Raw genomic sequence first — 22208 nt, forward strand, 5'->3', positions numbered from 1 at the left:
ACACCCACACCCTGGCGAAGACCAGTCCTGGACCCAGCCTCTTCTGCAGTGCCCCAGGTCATTCACTTCCCGCTGGAGAAGGGCTTACTGATAAAACCCCTTTTGTCCTGGAAAGAATGAGGCAGTCAGGCAGGGGTTAAATACAGAGTGACAGCACTGAAAATCTCTGGAGCAAATTTGGGCTGCTCTGCCGGCCAGACAAGATGGGCTGCTGCCTCACGCATCCTGTCCCCAGGCAGAACTGGGCCAGCAAAGGGGGAGAGGGCCAGGCGAAGGCCAGGCACGCTGATTACCCCTCAGCTTCCTCCACACACATACACTTGGGCCTTTCCTTAGCAAAGCCTGGCTATAGCTGCATAGACTTGCACCCCTATGGGACCCAGTGGGGCAGTGGAAAGGGAGGAAATGCCGAAGAATTCATGATCAGTTTCTGCTTCCTTTGCTTCCTTAACATTGCGTTACTGTGCCATCATATTGTTCCTTGCAGAATTATGATGGCCAGGCCGGGCTGTATTCCCTTCAGTCCAGGCCTTGAACTTGAAGAAGCACCCTCAAAGCAGGTGTCTGCCACCTGGCAGAAGAAAACAAAAGGTGTAAAGTGCTGGTTCCTAGACTTGCTCGCACACTAAAACCCCTCAGGGTTCAGCTCCCCTGATAAGATTTTTTGCTTGCTTATAGAAACATTTAAAAGAAAACTATTATCTATAACTCTGCACGGTCCACTGTTTCCTTTGCTGTCATGAATGGCATTGTAAAAGGGACCCATGGGACCGGGTTTCCTTCTGGGGTGATGAAAATGTTCTGGGACTGGAGAGTGGTGTTGGCCACACCGTTGTCCCAGTGTATTCAATGCCATTGGTGGCACATGTTAGGCTATGTGTATTTTACCACAATTTTGACAAAAAATGGCCAGTGGTAGGTTTTAAATACATGCAGATATTTGTATAATCTGTAAGGAGCAATGCCTAGAGGGAGTAAAATCGGAGAGACTTGTTAGTTGTCTGGGACCTGCTGATGGTAGACACTTGTCTTGGCCGCCCTTGTTTTGGAGGTCGCATGGGAAGTTGGGGAGCACACTGATGGACCGGGGAGCAGGGCAGGTAGCCTGCCTGCGATCTCTGATGTGTATGTTTGTTGTTTGAGACACAGTCTCACTGTCACCCAGCCTCACTGTCACCCAGGAATGCAGTGGCGCGATCTCGGCTCACTACAACCTCCATCTCATGGGTTCAAGCCATTCTCGTGCCTCAGCCTCCCTACCAGCTGGGATTACAGGCAGGCACCACCACACCTTACTAATTTTTTTCTAGTAGAGACGGGGTTTCACCATGCTGGCCAGACTGGTCTCGAACTCCTGACTTCAAGTGATCCACCCTGCTCGGCCTCCCAAAGTGCTGGGATTACAAGCCTTCTGCTGTGTGTGACCTGAACATGCAGACATATCTGTGTTGATCCTTCAACCTTCCCTTTTTCTTCGTGGATTCCAGAAATAAGAGACAGGAAAGTTCCCTCTGGTTTGGTTCCCGGCCTGACCTTTCTGCTGGGGGAAGTGAGTATGTTTGTTCCCACTCTGTGGTGTCCCCCTGGCCTGCCCAGCCTAGTGACTGTGAACCAGGGTGGTACCAGGGTTGGCTCCCAAAGCTGGTGATTTCAGAACTTTCTTGGGCAGCTGGAGACCCCAGTCCCTGTGATGTCCTTGCCCAGGTTCTAGGGATGCAGAGGCGGCAGGTGACTGGCCCGGGCGCCCTCCCTTCGAGGGAGGATACTGTAAGCACAGCCACCGGGAGGTCACCACTCGCCCTACCACCTCTCGCTCAGTATTGAATGGCTAGCCCCGAGGCTGGCCGCCTGCCTACTGTCACACAGAGGCTTCCTCTCCGGGCTATTTTCAGCGGGAAGATATTATTAACTGCTGAGGCACAGTTCTCAATTTAGTGGTTAACACACGGAGAAAGCAACACTTACCCGATCCCGGCCACTGTACCTAAACCTGTTGGCTCACTCGGGGGACTCACGGCCCCCCAGCCCCTCTGTTTCTCCCTGTGGGGTCACCTTGGGGATCCGGGCCACTACCCCCATTCCCATGGAAGCTGCCCCTGTAGATTCAGTATCTGCCATAGAGAGAACCAGGCTTCTTATGACGCCAGCTCTTAAAGGTGTAGAAAATGACAGCATTTGTACTCTAAGATGGGGACATTTTGTGATCAAGATGGGCACTGGCTGGGGAAAGGGACTTTCAGCGGCGTTGAGGACAGTTACTTAAAACAGGGCGATAACTTTCACCTTGTAAGTTAACAGGAAATATTGGGACAAGACAGGAAATTGCATCATCTCTTTTTTGAGAAGAACTCCAGAAAAAAGTGGTTCGTGAAAGGTAGTGGCTGAGAAACGGCTAGCCTGTTTCTATGTTGTGTTTTTTTCCTTCCCTTCCACTCCCACGAGAAGCTTTAGGCCATTTTCTTTAAGAAAGACTGTTTGAGAACTTTATGTTATTTTTATTATTTAAAAAAATATTTTACCAGAAGGGTCACCTTCAGTTGAAATGTTAACTGCCGCCTTACTTCCCATTTCACTGAAGAATCTTTCATGACTTTTTCAGCTTCCTTCCCCAAATGGTAAGGCGGAGCAGCTCTTGGCTGGAAGCTAATTTTGGTTTGGCTTCGGAGTCCTCAACACGGAACCCCACCCAGTGTCATTAGCTCAGTTTTAACTTGCAAAAAAAAAAAGATTGTATTTTTTTTTTTTTTTTTTTTTGGTGGAGGGTAGGTAGGAATTGACTCAGCCTTTAGCCTTGTCACCCACCCCCAACAGACACACCTGGCATTTGGCCACTGGGAACTCAGGGCTGCCTTTGTATTTTCAAGCCACCAGTGTCCCCTTCAGCCCCCAGGAGTTCTGTAACTTTCCTGAGACTATTTCTAGGGTGCTTGTGAGGAGTGGAGGGGAAACGGGTCTCAGAGCACCCCTGGTACAGCTGTGTCCAGTAACCGTGCTGTGCTTTGGAGGAAGGGGTGACACGGGTCACCTAGAAGCATCTCCCAGAGAGGGGCTTGGCACAGCCCTCCAGTGGTGTAGATAAAGGCCAGTTCCATGGATTTGTCTCCAGGTTTCTAAATCCCCTCTTTGTAGATGTCATTGTTCTCATGACACAGGGCATGGGACAGCCCCGCCCGTGCTGCCAAGGAGCCATCTTTAGGATAGAGACCAGAAAGAAAGAGACCTGTGTGTGGCTGGCCCGCTCTCCACTCACGCTCACCCTCACCCTCCCAGCTCTTTCCTTAGTGTGCTTTGTTTTCATAACACAACAAGGGCCTTGGGGTGTGTAAAAGCATTGTTGAACACTTGGTGAGGGTAACTTGTCCAAACAGAGCAGGACGCCAAAGCAGAATGCTATGGGCAGGTGGTGTGCCCACAGAGGGTGGCGGGCTGGCGCCTGCCTTGGAAACACCTCTCGGCGGCATCTGCCGACACGGGTTGAGCGTGGTCTGGTGCAGACGGGCTTCTCTCTTGCGTCCTCCGCAGGGAGTCCTGGAGAGGGACTTGGTCCTTCTGGCTGACTCGCTGTGTGGAAGGTGGGCTCCCCTCTCGGATGGGTTCACATGTGCCTCCCTCTGCCGGGTGTGAAGCTGGGTGGGCCCTCTGCTTTGGAAGAAGCCAGAGTGTCCTTGTGATTCATTTATGGTGCACATAAGTATTGAAACCTACTATGTGCCGGGCTGTGTGCTGTGCAGAGCACCAGTTCCTGGGCCCAGATAGAATTAAGAATTGGCAGGTGGAATGGCTTGTCCGAAGGTGATGTTGAGTCACTGGGGATGGGGCTGGGGGAAATGGGGATTGAATAAGAGTTCCTTCCATCTGGAGGCAGGCAGGGGCAGCTTCTACAGGACAGAGGAGCCTGGTCCCTCCAGGAAGCTGGGCCATGGGTGCTGAGAGGTGCCGTGGTGGGCCCCTGGGGTAAGCAGAGCTCTGAGTCATCCACTTGTGCTTCTGCTTCTGTTGTGTGGCCTGTTGAGAACTGAGATAAAGCAAAGCTTGTGGATAAACAGAGGTCAGTCCCTCGGGTTCTGGTTCCAGCCTGTCTCCCTACCTGCCTCCTTGCTGATGATTGTAAGATGACAGCAGGAAGAACAGGAGCTGTGGTTATAATCCACCCTCCAGACCGTGGTAGTACCTGGGCCGCAGCACAGAGTGGAAGTGACCAGCCTAGCACCAGGCTGCTCAGTGGACCACAGCCAAGGGGTGGGGAAACGCCTGGAAAGATGGTGTCTAATGTCTTGACAGCCAGAGGGGAGGGGGGATGTTTTCAAAGCCCAGGAGTGACTTTCCCTTTAACTCCAGAGGACTTGATTCTCATGAAGACCATCTGGGGGACGAGACTCTTGCTTTTTAATTTTAAATCTGAAGGTCAAGCCCGCTTCTGAGGTGTCAGCTGTGTGTGATGCCCTGGCCCATCTGGGGTCGGGTTTGGATGCAATAATCTAAGATGGAGTTACCAGGGTGTTTCATTTTCAGGTTCATCCTTCCCTGTCTGTTCCCCTGGGGCCAACCGATGGGGTAGGAGCTCTGTGGAGTTCACTAATTGAATTATTCTTCTTGCTCCTTCTTGGAGCCCCACCAGGAGGAAAAGGCTAGGAGAGCTGCTTTTGCTGGGGCTTTGATCAGAGCAGAAAGGGAAGATCTGGTCTCAACTCCAGTTTCATCTTTCAAAGTTGGGAGTTTCATTCAGCCACAAGACAACTCAGACAACTAGGCCAGTGACTGCGTGCTCATTTCGGTATTGCTTTCTTAGGTTTGGATCTGGGCCTGTCACTCAACTGGAACATAAACAATAAGATGCCAAGATACAACTGTGCCATCTGCAGATTAGCTGTCTGCATATTCTGGGGTGGCTTACTTGGAGGTTAAATGATTGTCCCCGTCCCCTGTCCCACCTTCTAGTCACCTCCTGAAGCTGTTAAGTGCCTTGCCCCTTGTCCCCAGCAGGCTAAGTGAGGGTCATCAAGAGCTGGACCTGGGGACCTGGTCAGCCCCACCTCGGCCTCTGAGCCAGCCCTGCCCCACCCCCTCATGAATCAGTAACCGAGAAGGAAAAGCAAGAAGTTTGTTCTCAGTGTGATCTGAGTGCATGGTACAGTTCTTACAAATAGATGGGCCCCATCTCCTGCTCAATGGGGGCACAGTCAAAACCCCGCTGGGGGCTGTTTCCTGGGGAAGAGCCCTGGAGGGTGGGGCCTGCAAAGATTCAGAAGTTCCCCCCTCCCCCACAGGGTGTGCAGGATGCCCGAGTCCCAGGAGGGGGCCGGGAGAGAATTTCAGTGGTGGGGCTGACATCCTCCAGGTTTCTGTTGCTAGAGGCTGTCCTGCTGTCCTGGTTGAGGCTGAGTGTCTCAGCCCCTTGGCTGGCTGCTTGGCCTTTGAAGGAGCCATTTTTGTGTTCTAGGCCTCAGTTTTCTCATCTGCAAAATAAGGGCTTGGACTTGGCTGTCAGGTCCATTCAGTGATATGTGATCTTTGTCTCTTGGGTTTGAGGGGTATGGCATTGACACCCCTGTTGTATGGTAGCCAAAGGCTACTTCCATTCTATTTTTTGTTTTATTTCATTTTTTAAGAAGAGACAGGGTTTCACCATGCTGGCCAGGCTGATCTTGAAATCCTGACTTCAGGTGATCCGCCCACCTCAGCCTCCCAAAGTGCTGGGATTACAGGCGTGAGCCACCGCGCCCGGTCGGCTGCTTCCATTCTAAAATAAAAACATTGCAGTTCTTTGTGTTTCTTGGCTTGCAAACTCTTCAAGTATGGGTGAAAGCTGAGGACTCTTTGCCCAGAAAAATGCACTATACGATACACTGCAATTCGTATACATTTGCAGGGGGCCGATATCCATGCTGAAGCCCAGCCCCACCCGTGGATTCCCCGATTCAGGAACGCTGTGTTTAGGAGGGCAGGTTATGGGGTGCAAAGGAGGGTATTAAGAGAGCTCAGGTCTTTTTCTTTTATTGTGGTAAAATATGCATGAAATTTACCATATTGACAATTTTTAAGTGTATAGTTCTGTGGCATTAAGTACATTCATATTGTGCTATTGTCCCCACCATGCACCCCCAGAACTTTTCATCTTCCCTAGCTGAGACTTTGTCCCGAAGAAACACTAACTTCCCTCCTCCCCTCCCGCCAGCACTTGGTGCCCACCATTCTCCTCTCTGTCTTTGCATTTGCCTTCTCTAGGTACTTCATAGAAGTGGAATCAGACAGTTCCCTTTTATGACCAGCTTATTTCACTTAACATAATGGCCTCGGGGTTCATCCATGCTGTAGCATATGTCAGAATTGTCTTCTTTTTTCATGCTGAATAATATTTTATTGGAAGGATATCCCCTGTTTGGTTGATTTGTTGCTTGATGGACACTTGGCTTGCTCGTGCCTTTTGGCTGGTGTGAATAGTGCTGCTGTGAACATGGATGTGCAAACACCACTGGAATCCCCACTTCCAGTTCTTCTGGATATGTACCCAGAGGTGGAATTGCTCAATTCTACGGTCATTCTGTGTTTAATTTTTTAAGGCAACGCCAATGGCAGGGCCTCTTTGACTTGTATGACTGCACATTCTGATCACATGGGGTGGGGAGCCACTGGAGGTGGGCTTGAGGGTGAATCCTGGGGCAGAGAGAGTGAGAAACGGGGGAGGGGATAGTCTGTCCCTGTGCAGTGGGGGAGGGGCAGTGCTGGGCTGCTGCAGTAACCGGCTAGATTGGAGCTCACATTTATGGGAGGCCTGGAGGCTCTGGAAGGTGGGGCACCCAGCACAGAGCAGCTGGCCATGTAAGTTGGACTCCAGAGCCTTGTGACAGCAGCTTCTGGGTGGGGGACCCTTTCATTCTTCTTTTATTCCCTTGACCTCCTAACTGGAGGTTAGGAGTGGGAGGGCCCGCCAGAGGGAGTGGGGCTCTGGGGCTTGGGTCTGGGAGGTCCTGGGTGCTTTAGGGGTGAAAGGGCTGGGATGGCTGAACAGTGAGTGTGTCCAAGCGGGAGAGATTAGATTACAGAGGCAGACAGAAGTAATGATTAACTTTTCCAGTCTGCACACTGTCTCCAGGCTGGCGTACTGTTGTTTTTCCCTCTAAGTACAGTGCGGCCCTGGCCTGGCCAAGCCCTGGTATTGGGTTGTAAAGCAAGAGATGGAATGAGGGCTGGGAGTGCACGGGGAGGGGGCCAGGGAGGGAGCTTGCTGGAGAGAAGGGAGCTTTTCCATCAGATCCTGCGTTGGAATTTATTGGCCGGAATGCAGTAAATGTTCAAAATGCCATCCCATCCAACAGTTTTCATAATTGTTATGGAACAAGGGGAGCCAGGGGAGGGGAGGGATGAAAAGGACTTTTGTTTCTCACTGTATTTTTCCACGTCTTCCAACAGTTTTCCTACCCTCTAAAAACTAGAGAGGAGTTGGACCTGTGGGGGGATGGGTGTGAGAGGGCTGGGTCTGCCTTTGGGTCCTGTGATACCTTCCAGGGACTAGGGGTCCTGGTACCCTGGGCTTTATGAAAATGAGGCCCACAGCAAAAGTAGATTGGTTTCTTGCACATACGGAGCCCCCACACCTGCAAAACCAGGGAAAAACTGTCCTGGCCATCTAGGGGTTTTGTCCTTTTGGAAAATTGGCTTATGATGTAGTGATTTGTATTAAGATTTTTATGATGCTTTAAAGTGTGTGTGTGTGTGTGTGTGTGTGTGTGTGTGTAGACTAGAATAGAATCAGCATTCAGTGCCAGCTGCCCATTTGGGAATCCAGATAGGGAATTTGGGGACTCTCCTGACACTCTCAGGGTGGCAGGTGGGTAGGTGGGTGGATCCAAGAGACTTGGATGTCCCTCTTGGACATGATGGACTTTCTGTTCCATGCTTGTCCTAGCCCTTGTGTCTTCCTGGGGGTGCCAGGGTCATGCCCAGAGGGAAGGCAGCTGAGCAGATAATGCCATGCTCAGCTAAGGGCTTTTATGCCTGCTAACATGTGAACCCCCTTTCTGAAGAGAGCTGCTCTGAGTCACTTGGGGGGTAGCAGGGGGAACCCGGTTGGTGCACCACGGAGGGGAAGTGTCTGGAAATTCAAACTTGAGAAATGATTCGGCTGCATGCACGCTAAATAGCAGCCAGAGAGGCCCTTTACTGTCAATATTATGAATGGAGTTGGCTGGGTCGGGAGTCCCCACCCTTCCTCTGAGGCCCCTCTCCGAGGAGCCTGGGCAGAGCAGGCCTCCTCAGACGGCAGTGGCTGGAGGCTGCTGGGTACATGCTGTAATTTGCATGGCTGAACGCTGGGGCACAGGAAGCCGCGTCAGCCCGGCTGGCGAGACAGACAAGAGCTTTTGATCTGTGTGGCTTTCCTCCCCTTCCCTGTGCCACCCTCAATTACATTCTCCATGGCGAGATAAATGCTCTTAGGAGCATTTCTCCCCAGGTTGGGGGCTTCAGGCTCAGATGTTTGGGGAGCCAGGGAGTAGTACATTTTAGTTCTAGGAATTGATTATTTAACATAATTTGTAAGGATACAGTCACTAATTAGTGTTCTAGACCAGCAGGGTCTGCCAAATATGTAGGCTTGGGAGATGTGGCAAGGAGGGCGATCACGGAGAAACTTGGGGAACCGAGCCTGCGCGTTGGGACGGTGGGAGGATGCTGGTGATAAAGAGATCTTCTCTTGGGGCTTACCTTCTCTTGCAGGTGATGAATAGCAAGACAGAGGAAAAAGTCATTTCTGACTCTGACATTTAAAAAAACGTTGGTTTAGAGATGGACACAGCAAAACCTGACTCAAACCTCCTTTCCCTTTTGATTCTATTTTGTTTTATTGTTGCAAATTAAATGCAAAAATGTGCCCTGCTCCTCAAAGTGCTTTTCGTACCCTCTGGAAGGTAGCAAAAATAAATGGAACCAGTGTTGTTTAATACTGAGAATCAGAGTGCAGCCAGAGACCAGGAAGGCCCCTGGGCCCATCTTCCCTTGTCCCCTTTACATTATTTATGGACTGGTCAAACTGAGACCCCGAGAGGGCAAGCCACTTGGCCAAGGTCACAGAGCAGCTTGCTGGCAAAGAAGCCATTTCACCCCCGCCCCCCCACTTCTTGTTGCAGGGGAGCTGGACCCCGTGCTCAGCTCTGAAAGCTGGCATAGCATTTCCACAGCGTGTTCCGAAGGACACTTTGGGGAGGAACAGTGGGACTGCCGGCTTTAGAGGCCCGTGTCCACAGCTCACACCGGCAGTATTCTGGGCTGGAGCTGCAGCTCTGCGCTTTGGCCAGTGACTTGTGCCTCTTCCCTCCACTCCCTTTTTTAAGAGAGACTGGTGATCGTGTGCCACCTCAGAGGGCTGCCGTGGGCCACTTAGAAAACACAGCCTATGCAAAGCGAATGCTCAGTGTAGGCATTGGTCCAGAACTGTTCTCGCAAGGGCTGTGGGGCTGTGGGGACGATAGGAAAGATGGGTGGGCATTTCCTGAGCAGCTGGAGAACCCAGGAGCCTCAGAGATGAGACCAGCGAGTGTGCAGCACTCCCACAAGCTGGCCTCAATCACTTCTGCATCGAATTGGCACAGCAACCTTCTGAGGCTGGCCTTTAAGGGTTTCTGGGGGAACCCTGTTTTAAGGATGAGCTGAAGATACCCCAAGGCTACATGAGAGGTTGGTGTGAAATGGGTGTCTGGCTCTGTAGCTGGTCAGCTCACCTCTGGGGCTGGCACAAGGGCGGGGGTTCTGCCATGGCTAGAACTCCCTGGGGTGTGGAAATGAAGCCTGCTGGGTCCAGGGACCAGAGAGCAGCCTGGTCTTTGAGGGAGACACCGTGGCACCCCCTGCCCACCCCCAAGTCCAGCCATCTCACTTCACTTAGCGATGTTGCAAAGCATGAAAAAGAAATTCCAGCGTTCTCAGGTCAGCCTTCCAGCAGCCATAGTCAGCCTCTGATCTGTTTGGGGAAGGAGCGTGGGGTGGTGGAGATGGGTTGCGCCCTAGCGTTTTCTGAGTAACTCAGAGTTTACCTGAAACAGTGGTTTCTTTCCTTCATGAGGAACTCGCTTTAAACCCCAGCATTGTCTGTTTCCTGAGGAATCTGAGGGAGCTCTGGGGTCCTATTTCCCGTTCTTGGTGAGGCTGTGAGCATGGTGGATTAGAGCCTGCCCCGGACCTTAAAGTGAGCCCAGATATCTCAGCAAGTTTTATGCGCATGTCTCGGTTAGGGGGGTGGCATTTGCCTGTTGAAAATAAGAGACCAGCAAGTGTCCTGTTAATTCCCATAGATGGGATGGATTGGCACTGGAGTCCCCTTTTATCCTGTGCTTGTCCCTAAAGAGGGCTTGTTCATATGAGAACAGCCAATTTCCTGACAGGGTTGGGAGCAGGGGATGGGTGCTGTGAACCTTTGAGATGTCTGCTGTGGAGGGAGAGACAGGATGAGGCAACCGTTGGTGGCGCCTGGGTCCTGAGGAGGGAGGACCCTGGACCTGGCGAGGGCAAGGCGTGGTGATGTTTGCGCTCCCAGGTTGCCAGGTGCAAGCTGTCTGTGTCCACATTTCTGCCCTTCGTTTGCCCCTGATTGGCACTGGGAGCGTGCATGAGGCGGCCGCGCCTGCCCAGGTGCTCCTCCTCCCCAACTTCTCCGATCTCAGCCTTCTGCTCTGCTGGACCACGGAGGAGGGGGCTCAGAGGCGCGTGGCCCTGTTGGGCTTTGGCAGAGAAATATCGCTTCATAATCCAAGTGGCTCACAGAGATGAGAGCCAGTGTAGACCCCTCCTTACCCACCTTTGACCCCAGCCCCCTGGTACCCTGGCAGTTGGGCACATTTAACCATGGGGCATCAGCTGCTGGAGTTCATGTCTCTACTGGCTTTGTTTCCCAAACTTGTCCTTGTTCCTAAATGGAATCTTGGGGACCACCTCTCTGCCAGCACCTCCTTTGTGTGTATGGACCCAGCCAGGCCCAGATGGTCTCTGTTCCCTGTGCGCCTGTGTTCTCCCAACCCCATGACTGTTTGCGGAGCTGCTCTGCCGTCTGCTTTCAGGTGGAGACAGAAATGGTACTGTTGAGGCACTGAGCATGGCCTTCCCTCCCTTCCCCCATTTTTCTTCTTTCTCCTCTCCTGATGCCTTCAAATTAAAAATTTAAGAAAGGGAAAATTCTGGCCAGGCACAGTGGCTCACGCCTGTAATCCGAGCACTTTGGGAGGTCGAGATGGGTGGATCACGAGGTCAGGAGTTCGAGACCAGCCTGGCCAACATGGTGAAAACCCCATCTCTACTAAAAATACAAAAATGAGCCGGGCGTGGTGGTGCGTACCTGTAGTCCCAGCTACTTGGGAGGCTGAGGCAAGAGAACTGCTTGAACCCAGGAAGTGGAGTTTGCAGGGAGACCGTGTCATTGCACTCCAGGCTGGCGACAGAGCAAAACTCCATCACATACAAAAAAAAAAAAAAAGGAAAAATTCCTTGCTTACCTAAAATGTGGTCTTGAGGCCTGGTCACCCTGTGCCACTGGGACCTGGGGTATGAGGTTCATTCATGAGCCTCTGGTCTCCTGGAAGGGTCTGGTCTGTTCATTCATGAGCAGGGTAATTAAATAACTCTTTGTAAGAGTCAGAGAACTCCTTGCTAAGTGGTCTTCCCCAACGCCAGTGCAAACACAGGCTGGAGTCCTCTCCCTTCTCAATGCCCACCTCCCTCTTCCCTTTAAAGGGAGGATTTTATGCTTTAAGGGAAATGGGGAAGGTGGGGGGAACACCTTAAAGGAATTTTAGGCAGATTCAGCATTTTTCTGGTGTTGCTCCAAAAATTCCCTCCACTGTAATAAAAAGAAAAAATTGTGAGCAGGCATCTGATTAGTGAGCTTTTTACAACACAGCTTTTCTTTTGAATGCTTTAAAATGAACACATACCATTTTAAAACAAACCCCTGTACAGTTTTCTGGGGAGGGGGAGAAGTTTGTGGAAAATACCAGAGAAGGTTATAAAGCTGAGGGAAATTAACAAGGGACTGTGAGTTTTGCCTTTGGAGGTTAAATATCAGCGAGGGGCCAAGGCACTTCCTTAGTCCTTGTACTCATTGAACTTCCCAGCCCCTTGACACGTGGCCCGGGAAGTCCCGGGAGCAAAGCGTCCACACAGACCTTTGTGGGGACACTCGGGCGGGCTGTGGGCCCAATTCAGGGAACTGTTTTTCTGTGAAGATGAAGCTGAGTGTTTCCCAGAAATGAGCCCAAATGGCGGAGAATTCAGGGCAAAGAGGGCTCTGTACTGGCCATGGGGGATGTCGGGTGAGGTCCCCAGAAGGTGTGATGTTCACACAAGGGTGTGTGTTTGAGGGCCCTTCGCTGTTGCCGAATGGTTTTGCTGGAGAGCTCGTATTTTGTACTCAGAAATAGTTTCGGCAGGAGGGAGGAGAATGGAGCTATCCTATGGAGGGGACGGAGGCCGCTGAGGGGACAACAGGGGAGGAGCAGGCAGGGGCCTCTCTGAAGTGGATTAGGCACCCAGTAGACTTCCGGGCCTTGTTCACACACAGCGACACTCATGATATTCACGCGCTGCTGTGTATCTGGGCTGGGCCATTAACCTCAGCAGAAAAAGGCTTTTTCCAGGGGGTGTCTGGCAGCAAATTCCTGGGGGCTACACAGATGAAACAGAAACCCTCCTGACGCTTCCCCTCCTGCCACAGGCCTCAGGCTCCAGTCCCCACGCAGCTCTCTCTGCCCACTGAGGCCCTCACCCTTGGCAGACAAGGCTCCCACCCCTTGCCTAGGTGGCTAACAGGCCTGGCATGGGGGTACCTTGGTCCCAGGACCCTACTCCACTCACTTACTCCTCCTCTTCCTCCTGTTGGCCCGTGCCAGGTTTCAGTGGGTCTCAGTTGCATGAAACAAAGCATTGTGAGGCTCTGCTGAGGGTCCTGCCCTCTCCCTCTCTCCTTCCCTCCTCCTTCCCAGCAGCTCCCTGAGTCTTCCTTTTCAGGCCAGGTTTGCTGTCCTGAATTGCGAAAATAAGCGAAAGCTTCTTGTATTTCAAAACACCAAAGGGTGGACGTCCTGTGCCTCCCAGAAGAGAGCTTTCTCCCCGCTACACGCTTGGCCAGCGCACCCTTCCTCCATGGGCCTTCGGGTCTTTGGTGTAGCCTTCAGAGCTGAACTCCCTCAGCAAGAAAGTTCAAAGACTGCCAGCGCTCACGAGTTTATTAGCAGTTGATGGATACTTTGCAGAAACAAGTGAATGCCTGATGAGTCACCTTCTCCTTGTCCCTGTCTTGTTTTCCATATGTTCTAGTGTATATGTGCACACAGAAACACACAACACACTCATACACACATTGACATCATGGACACACACAGTCTTGCCCACGCACGTGCACACACACTATGCTTCCTAGATACGTGGTGGGGGGTGGTGACCGGCCAGTTTTCTGGTGTTGATTTTCAGTGGAGTGGGGGTTGAGGGAAAGGAATGAGACCTCCGTGTCCCCCTTTGTGGAGCCATCGTGGCAGGCGTTTGGGAAGGCCAGCTGGGAGTGTCTGCAGGGAACGGCCGCGCAGGGGGAGTGTGCGTGGCTGCCTCAGCAGGCTGCAGTGTGCACATTTGTACAGCTTTACTGACGGGCACCTCCATCCAACACTGGCTGCTACTTTAAAAAAAAAAAAAATGAGTGGAGCCAACTGGTTCCCAGGTCCTAACACACCTGTGAAAGTAGGAGCGAGTTGCTGTCCTGGGCTGCCCCAGTTACCCAGCCTGCAGGGGGCAGCGGGATGCAGCCCCATCCTCTGCCATCAGCCCCTGCACGGTGCCATCCACCATCATTGACTCCGAACCCAGTTACTCCAGAAACACAAAGGCCACACCAAAACACATCTCACTCTCAGCCCCTCCTTTGTGCCCCCCAGACCCCCGAGAGGGAGGAGCTGGGGCTGCAGGGAACGAGGAGTGACGTGGGGCCCTTCCCCTCTTCCCCCCCTCTGCTCTCCCCATTTTTGTTAACAAATACAAGACTTCCGGTCTCCACCCTGCAGCCGCAAACCACAGCGTTCCTGCAGTCTGGCTGGGCTGGGGAGATTTATGGTCCCAAGTCTGAGGCCTGCCCGCTGGCTCCTGCTTAAGGAGCAGTCAGAATGCCCGCCGTTGGGGCTCCCTTTCCCTCTATGTGACCCCCCTTTTAGAGTCCTCCCAGCTCCTGCTGAGGAAAATCACCTTACCAGAATCACCCCGTGCCGGTGGGAATAGCCTTGTGCAGGGAGGCAGGGTGGGGCCTGCTGGGAGGGAGGAGGGCGGCAGGGTGCCCTGCATGTTCCAGATACTTCTGCAGAAGGAGGGGTGAGGGGGAACTCCCCTGGGGACAGAGGTGCCGGCAGAGAAGGGGAGAAGGGGAGCGCATCCGTTTGAGACACATAATCTTCGGTCTGCGCTGGAGGAAGCTTTGTTAAGGTAGCCGGGATAATACCAGTCTGCAGGTTGTGATTTGGCATTTTGACACAAATTCACCCGTTGTGTACAGGGCCGCTGCGGACACACCGAAACTTGTTTTTCTATTAGGAATATAGATGTTTTTGTCCCAAGCCACCCTCGTTTTTATTTTTACCAGATAGAGAGGTCCCTCATGACCACGGCACTGATTTGGGAGCTGGGTGACAGAGACCGTCGCATAGCTGGCCCCAGGATCTGGACACCTGGGTTCTTGCTCTGGCCGTGTCGCCCCTGGTTCTCCAGCAGCAGGCTTTCTGGGTCCTGGTTTTCTCATCAGGATGACAAGGGGCTGGAGGAGATGGCCTTCCAAGGTTCCATGCAATTGAAAGATCTGTAACTCCAGGATGTGGCTGAGGCTTTTTGCAGCCCTAAAACCGGACCACCCAAGTTAATAAGGGTCCCTTTGCATCTGTGCTCTGAAGAAAAGAGGCTTGATTGGCCAGGTGGGCACGGGTGCTGGTGTATTCCTGATGGGCAGGGGCCTGCAGAGAAGCAGCACCCAGCGCTTCCTGTGCTTAAAGAAAGGCAGGGTCCTGGTCAAAGGGCTGAAAGAGGCTGGGCAAGTCCAGGACCCTCCTCACTGCCACCTTCCTTCTGTCTTGTCCTGAGAAATGAGCTCGTGATGGGGGTGTGTGTACGTGTGTGTGTGTCTTTATTCTAGGACTCACCTATGCCCGTCCCCACCAACCCTCTCTGCCATTGTGTTTTCTAGATTCCCAACTTCTTCTGGAGCCTGGGGATCGGTCACACTGGTGCGTGGTGGCATACTGGGAGGAGAAGACGCGAGTGGGGAGGCTCTACTGTGTCCAGGAGCCCTCTCTGGATATCTTCTATGATCTACCTCAGGGGAATGGCTTTTGCCTCGGACAGCTCAATTCGGACAACAAGAGTCAGCTGGTGCAGAAGGTGCGGAGCAAGATCGGCTGCGGCATCCAGCTGACGCGGGAGGTGGACGGCGTGTGGGTGTACAACCGCAGCAGCTACCCCATCTTCATCAAGTCCGCCACACTGGACAACCCGGACTCCAGGACGCTGTTGGTTCACAAGGTGTTCCCCGGTTTCTCCATCAAGGCTTTCGACTACGAGAAGGCGTACAGCCTGCAGCGGCCCAATGACCACGAGTTCATGCAGCAGCCGTGGACGGGCTTCACCGTGCAGATCAGCTTTGTGAAGGGCTGGGGCCAGTGCTACACCCGCCAGTTCATCAGCAGCTGCCCGTGCTGGCTGGAGGTCATCTTCAACAGCCGGTAGCCGCGTGCGGAGGGGACAGAGCGTGCGCTGAGCAGGCCACACTTCAAACTACTTTGCTGCTAATATTTTCCTCCCGAGTGCTTGCTTTTCATGCAAACTCTTTGGTATTTTTTTTGTTGTTTGTTGGTTGGTTGGTTTTCTTCTTCTCGTCCTCGTTTGTGTTCTGTTTTGTTTCATTCTTTGAGAAATAGCTTATGAAAAGAACTGTTGGGGGCTTTTTTTTGGAAGTGGGGGTGGGTTTGACCAGCAGGACACCCTGCTAGGAAGAGGGGAAGCAGAAATCCAAGCACCACCAAACACAGTGTATGAAGGGGGCGGTCATCATTTCACTTGTCAGGAGTGTGTGTGTGTGAGTGTGCGGCTGTGTGTGCATGCGTGTGCGGGAGCCACAGATGGGGAGGCGACGTGCTCTTTGTTTTGTGTCTCTGACGGGTGTCCCCAGCAGAGAGGTTTGCAGCCCCACGTGGTATCTCTTGTGTCCCTTGGACATGCTCAGTGGGGCAGAGGCAGTACCTGGGCAAGCTGGCAGCTGGGGGTCCCCGCAGCTGCCAGGAGCACGACTCTGTCCCCAGCCTGGGAAAGCCCCCGCCCTTCCTCTCCCACCTCTAGGACACGGGCCTGTCCACAGGCTTCTGAGCAGCGAGCCTGCTAGTGGCTGAACCAGAACCAATTGTTTTTATCCTTGTCTTATTCTCCTCCCGCCAGCCCCTGCCATTGTAGCGTCTTTCTTTTTTGGCCACCTGCTCCTGGATCTCTCTGAGATGGGCTTCCTGAGGGCTGCCGGGGCAGCCCCTCACAGTATTGCTCACCCAGTGCCCTCTCCCCTCATCAGCCTCTTCCCTGCCTGCCCTGGTGACATCAGGTTTTTCCTGGACTTAGAAAACCAACTCAGCACTCCCTGCTCTGAGCCTGGGTGTTGAGCTCTGCTATTAGACCAGCAAGGGGGACGTCCCTGGGAGGGACATGCTTAGCAGTCCCCTTCCCTCTAAGAAGGATTTGGTCCGTCATAACCCAAGGTACCATCCTAGGCTGACACCTGACTCTTCTTTCATTTCTTCTAGAACTCATACACTCGTATGATACTTTGACACTGTTCTTAGCTCAATGAGCATGTTTAGACTTTAACATAAGCTATTTTTCTAACTACAAAGGTTTAAATGAACAAGAGAAGCATTCTCATTGGAAATTTAGCATTGTAGTGCTTTGAGAGAGAAAGGACTCCTGAAAAAAAACCTGAGATTTATTAAAGAAAATGTATTTTATGTTATATATAAATATATTATTACTTGTAAATATAAAGACGTTTTATAAGCATCATTATTTATGTATTGTGCAATGTGTATAAACAAGAAAAAGAAAAGATGCACTTTGCTTTAATATAAATGCAAATAACAAATGCCAAATTAAAAAAGATAAACACAAAATTGGTGTTTTTTTCTATGGGTGTTATCACCTAGCTGAATGTTTTTCTAAAGGAGTTTATGTTCCATTAAATGATTTTTAAAATGTACACTTGATACCGTGTTGTCCTCCAACTCCTTTTTCTTCTGCTGCCTGGAGGGGAGTGGGGAGGAGTATTCATCCCAGTTCAGTTGAGTTGGCGTCTTCCCAGCCCCGTTCTTGGAGGAGGGGAGACATGGGCCCCAGAAGAGAGACATGTAGAACAGCCCTGGTCTTCAAGAGTGCTGGAAAGACCTGCAGCTACCAAGACCTCGCTCCCTCCTGCCTGTGTCTTGAATTTGTAATGGGAAACAACCTACAGGAACCCTGTGGGTGATAATTCAAAAGCTTGTAGGATCAGCGAGTTGCATCTCGGGTGATTGGGAAGAAGACCAGATTAGGGGATGGATGGATGGGGAAGGTTAGCCCCAAGAACCTGGATCCCTCTGGTTCTTGCCAACAACCTGCTTGGCGATAATCCCAAACCTACTGTAACTCTGCCAGACTGGATTCCAGGAGGAGTTTCCTGGGGGTGAGGCCCTGGAGGGGTGATGAAAGTGGGGGTTGAATGTCAGTGGTGGTCAGAGGGACTTGGCCACCTCCCGGCTGCTTCCCAAATACTGTTTTGGGCTGCCGAGATCGCAGAGTCCAGGTTCTACTCTGCAATATTCCGTATTGTCTGCTGGGACGTCAGTGATAGTTCACTGGTCCCCTTCCCCAGCCCAGCCCAGGTGGCACTTGCGGTCAAAGTGCCTCTTCAGTGCTGGCTTAGCATCAGCCTACCTTGGTTTGCTGCTGATGGATCTGAGTCATGTTTTAGATTCGGGGAATCTTGCACAAGAGATGGTCTAAATCGGGTACCAAACAAAGGGCTATGCAGGTGTCTATGCAAGGGGCTTTGAATCTTCTACCCAGGAAGCGGGGGCCTTTGGAAGCGGGGGTTAAGGATTTGGATATCACAAGCCTGTACAATTCCATAAAAACCTTCTGGAAGGCCAATGTAGAACAGCCAACTTTCTGTTTTGCCGAAAGGTCACCCAAAGCACTATAGCCTACTGGCGCCACTACTTCTTTAAAGGGAATTATAATACGATTGTGTCGCAAGAAATATTAATACACGTTGATTGTTGATTTATGCTCCAGGGCATTGAGTGATCATCCGGGCCACCTTGTTTATGTGTGATCAGGAGTTCACTACCTCTCAAAATAACTTTTTGCCCTTTTTTTTTTTTTTTTTTTTGCGGGGGATGGAGTCTGGCTCTGTTACCCAGGCTAGAGTGCAGCGATCTTGGCTCACTGTAGCCTCCGCCACCCGGGTTCAGGTGATTCTGCTGCTTCAGCCTCCCAAGTAGCTGCACAGGTGTGCACCACCGCATCTGGCTAATTTTTTGTATTTTTAGTAGAGGTAGTGTCTCGCCATGTTGGCCAGGCTGGTCTCGAACTCCTGGCCTCAGGTGACCCACTCACCTTGGCCTCCAAAGTGTTGGGATTACAGACGTGAGCCACCATGCCCGGTCGCTTTTTGCTTTTTATCATTGAACTGAAACTTGCTTTTATTCTAGTTCTGTAACCCAGAATAAGTGCAAAATCCCATCTCTAGAAAACACCCAAGGAGGGTTCTAACTCACTCCAGGGCGGTAGTGGCGGAGGAGGGGTAGGGAGGGAAGGTGTCACACCAGGGGCTGTCAGAGTCATTTTAGTTTGCTCTAACTTGCGTTGGCATGCCAGGACGCTCTTTAATAACGGTGGCTACCGTGTACTGAATGCTTCACTAGGTGCCAGGCATAATGTCTAGGCCTTTGAGGGAATCCTCATTTCATCTTCATTGGGACACGCTGCACAAATGGAGGCTTTGAGAGGTTAAATGACTTGCCCGAGGTCCCCCAGAGAGGAAGCAGGTGGTTAGGAGCTCGGGACCTGACTGGTTGAGTGGTTCTTACAGCTTGGTCCACGCCCTGTTGAGATGTTTGATAGGGTCCTGTGTGGCTCTAGTCCCACAGCTCCCTGAAATGCAGAGAAGGTGGGAGGGTGGTCTGCCACGTTTCCTTCTGGCCCTGCCACTTGCACAAGGCCTCTGGATTTGGGAGGCAGGAGCTGTGGCTTCTGGAGGAAGGAGAGGCTGGAACAGTGGTGGAGGTGTGCGGGTTCTGGCAGCACGGCTGATCCTGGGTGGGTGGTGGGGAAAGAGGAGTGCTTAGGAGGAGTCTGGCATTTGCTGGTCGCTGATGCTTCACTCTTTTTGCTGGCGAGCCTGTCACCCACAGTCATCTCCTGAGCACCTTCAAAGTGCCCAGGACTGTGCCGCAGCTGGCATGGCGGTAACGCGGACCTGGACCGTGCCTACACCTGATGCTGGAGGACAAGAAGCCGCATCTGAGATAGCAGCAGTGCAGGCAGAAGAAAAGGCGAGGACCCAGGAGGAGGCCTGGTCATGGGGCCACAGGGGCTTGCAGCGGAGGTGGGACTTTCAGCTTGGATGGCATTGAGGTGAGCAGAGCAGGGGGAGAAGCACCCCTTGGAAGGATGTTTACCTGCCTCTTGGTACTCTTTCCTTTCAGTTCATCCCTCAAATGTCAGGGTGTCTTACATAATTCGGTCTCAGCTCTGCTCAGGCCACACACTCTCCCTGGACAGCAGCATCACTCTGGTGGCTTCAACTCCCTTGGACCAGTAGATGCCTCAGTTGTCCCAACCAGAAGCCTGGATTCCCCATCCTTGCCCCTGTCCATAATAAAAAACCAAATCCCTTCCACTCTATTTCATTCAGTCAATAATTATAAACTGTACATGTCTCTCACAGAGTTCCCTTTTCTCTACCCCGACTAGCATGACTTAATTCAGGGGCTGCTAGTCTCCGCTGGGTCTCCCTTACCTCTAGTCAAAGTAGCCCTTCAGCATCCGCCTCCACCAATCTCCCCACGGAGTCCCCAGCCCTCCACACACACAAACCTTTTGTTCCAGGCGTGTAGGGAGATGCACCGTGCTGCAGGCCCAGGTTGCTCATGCGCTTCTGCAGCAAGTGCTTTGCAGCCACTTCAGTTAGCTACCTCCTCCCTATCCTTTGGGATGTGATGCAGGCAACACTTCCTCCAAGAAGCCTCCTCTCTGTAAAAAATTTTCGTCCTAAAGAGGGATCAATAGTGTGAGATTCTAAGCTGGGCGTGGTGGCTCATGCCTGTAATCCCAGCACTTTGGGAGGTCAAGGCTGGCAGATCACCTTAGGTTGTGAGTTCGAGACGAGCCTGACCAACACAGAGAAACCCCGTCTCTACTAAAAATACAAAATTAGCCGGGTGTGGGGGGTGCCTGTAATCCTAGCTATTTGGGAGGCTGAGGCAGGAGAATTGCTTGAACCCAGGAGGTGGAGGTTGTAGTGAGCTGAGGTCACGCCATTGCACTCCAGCCTAACTCTGTCTCAAAAAAAAAAAAAAAAAAAAAAATAGCGTGAGATTCTCTCTCCTACTTGACCATAAGCTGTTGGCACCCTGGAGTCTCAACTGGAGCCTTAGGATCCACTTCCCTGACAATTCCTGGTGTAATGCTCAGAGAGGACTTGTCTCATGAATGAGGCAGAGTTGTGGGCTTAGCTTGGGCTGGGAATAACTGTCATTATCGTCATCATCAAGAGGCAGCACTGAGTATATCCCGACTCTGTGCTAGGCAGCGTTCTAAGCACTTTACACTGGGATTGTCCCATACAGTCCTCACAGCCACCCTGCGAGTAAGTACCATGATCATCACTCCCATTCTACAGATAAATAGGTTCAAAGAATTGCCCGTAGTCTCCCAGCTGTCAAGTGATAGCATCGGATTTCATCACTTCTGTGTTATCTAATCTCTCTGGGCAGCCCTGGCTCAAGCGATTGGGTATATGTTTTTTCTAAAACAAGTTTTGGTTTGGAAGGACCAAGCTGATCTGACTGCTGAAACAACACCTGCCATTTGTGCATGTGGGTGCACGCCAAGCGGCATGCTGCCTGCGCTCCCACGCTGCAGAGGATGTGGACAGGCCTTCCCTGATTCAGGAAGGGCCCGACCCTCCAATGGGTGAGTGATTTGCCCAGGACCACCTATACACAGCCTGTGATGGAAGCTGGATTTGTACCCTAACCTACAGCAAACGGTGACTTCTTGATGGGTCTATTAAGCTCCCAACACTCAGCAGCCTGCAGAGGACCTATTGGTCAGCCCAGCCTGTGCACTCTCAGTGCGCAACTCCTGACTGTTCCTGAGGGTGTGCTGGGGGCAGGCGAGGTGGGGGCCTGATGTCATTCACAGTCACTGGTTTGGGGGTCAGAAAGATCTGGGTTTGAGCACTCACTTGGGCAAGTCACAACCTCTCTGAACCTCAATTTCTGAAGCATAAAGTGTGTATTATACTTTTGTGCGGCTAAAATGGGAATTGGGAGAAAATTCATACGAAGAGCTGGCCATATGCTAATTAGGTTGAACCACATGGGATTGCTAATATCTGATCACGTTGACCTGCAATAATGGCAATTTCAGATACTTTATTAGATACTCAATTCAAGACTACCAGCTGTGATCAGGGGTCCCCACCCTTCTTTTCAGCCTGAAGCTGCAGGCAGAGGCTGATGGTGCCCTCTGGGTGGTAGGTTTTGCAGCAAGTGAGAGAAGACAGTGGGAAAGCCAGTCCATGGATAGTAGGGGGGTGGCCAATATTGGAGTGATTCCTTCCTGCTCAGAACGTCAGCCAACTACTGAGCCCAGGCCAGGGCAGGAAGCAAAGACCAGCAGCAGCCAGGGCTGCAGGGTTGGGGTGACCTGGCCTCAGGAGGAGGGGTGTGTGGGCCTGGGCTGCCACCCTCAGAGCCAGGAGCAGCCTGCGCAGTCCCCGGTTTCCTGGCGGCTCTCAAGCAGGAGGCCCGAGCTGCTAGCTCAGCAGTTTTCCCCCAGCCAGAAGCACCCCCCTCTCTTTCTGAAAGTAATGATTTTCTAAAAATGGATTCCCTCCCCTCCCCCAGCTGCAATTAATCTACCCAACACAAAGTGGCCGCTGGAGGAGGACT

General features: G+C 52.0%; 1 protein-coding gene across 2 annotated transcripts in view; it reads left to right on the top strand.

Annotated features, from left to right (window-relative positions):
- SMAD7 (SMAD family member 7) overlaps positions 1-17255 on the top strand; it is a 31017-nt gene extending 13762 nt beyond the window's left edge. For both annotated transcript variants that reach the window (XM_012440871.2, XM_012440872.2), the window contains one exon: positions 15200-17255. In XM_012440871.2, the coding sequence (XP_012296294.1) occupies positions 15200-15738 (539 nt within the window). In that variant the 3' untranslated portion in view covers positions 15739-17255. The remainder of the gene's footprint in view (positions 1-15199) is intronic.
- The last annotated feature ends 4953 nt before the right edge of the window (positions 17256-22208 follow it).

Source organism: Aotus nancymaae, unplaced genomic scaffold (assembly GCF_030222135.1).
Source record: "Aotus nancymaae isolate 86718 unplaced genomic scaffold, 86718_ANA_hifiasm-v0.15.2.pri h1tg000020l, whole genome shotgun sequence".
Lineage (NCBI taxonomy): Eukaryota > Metazoa > Chordata > Mammalia > Primates > Aotidae > Aotus > Aotus nancymaae.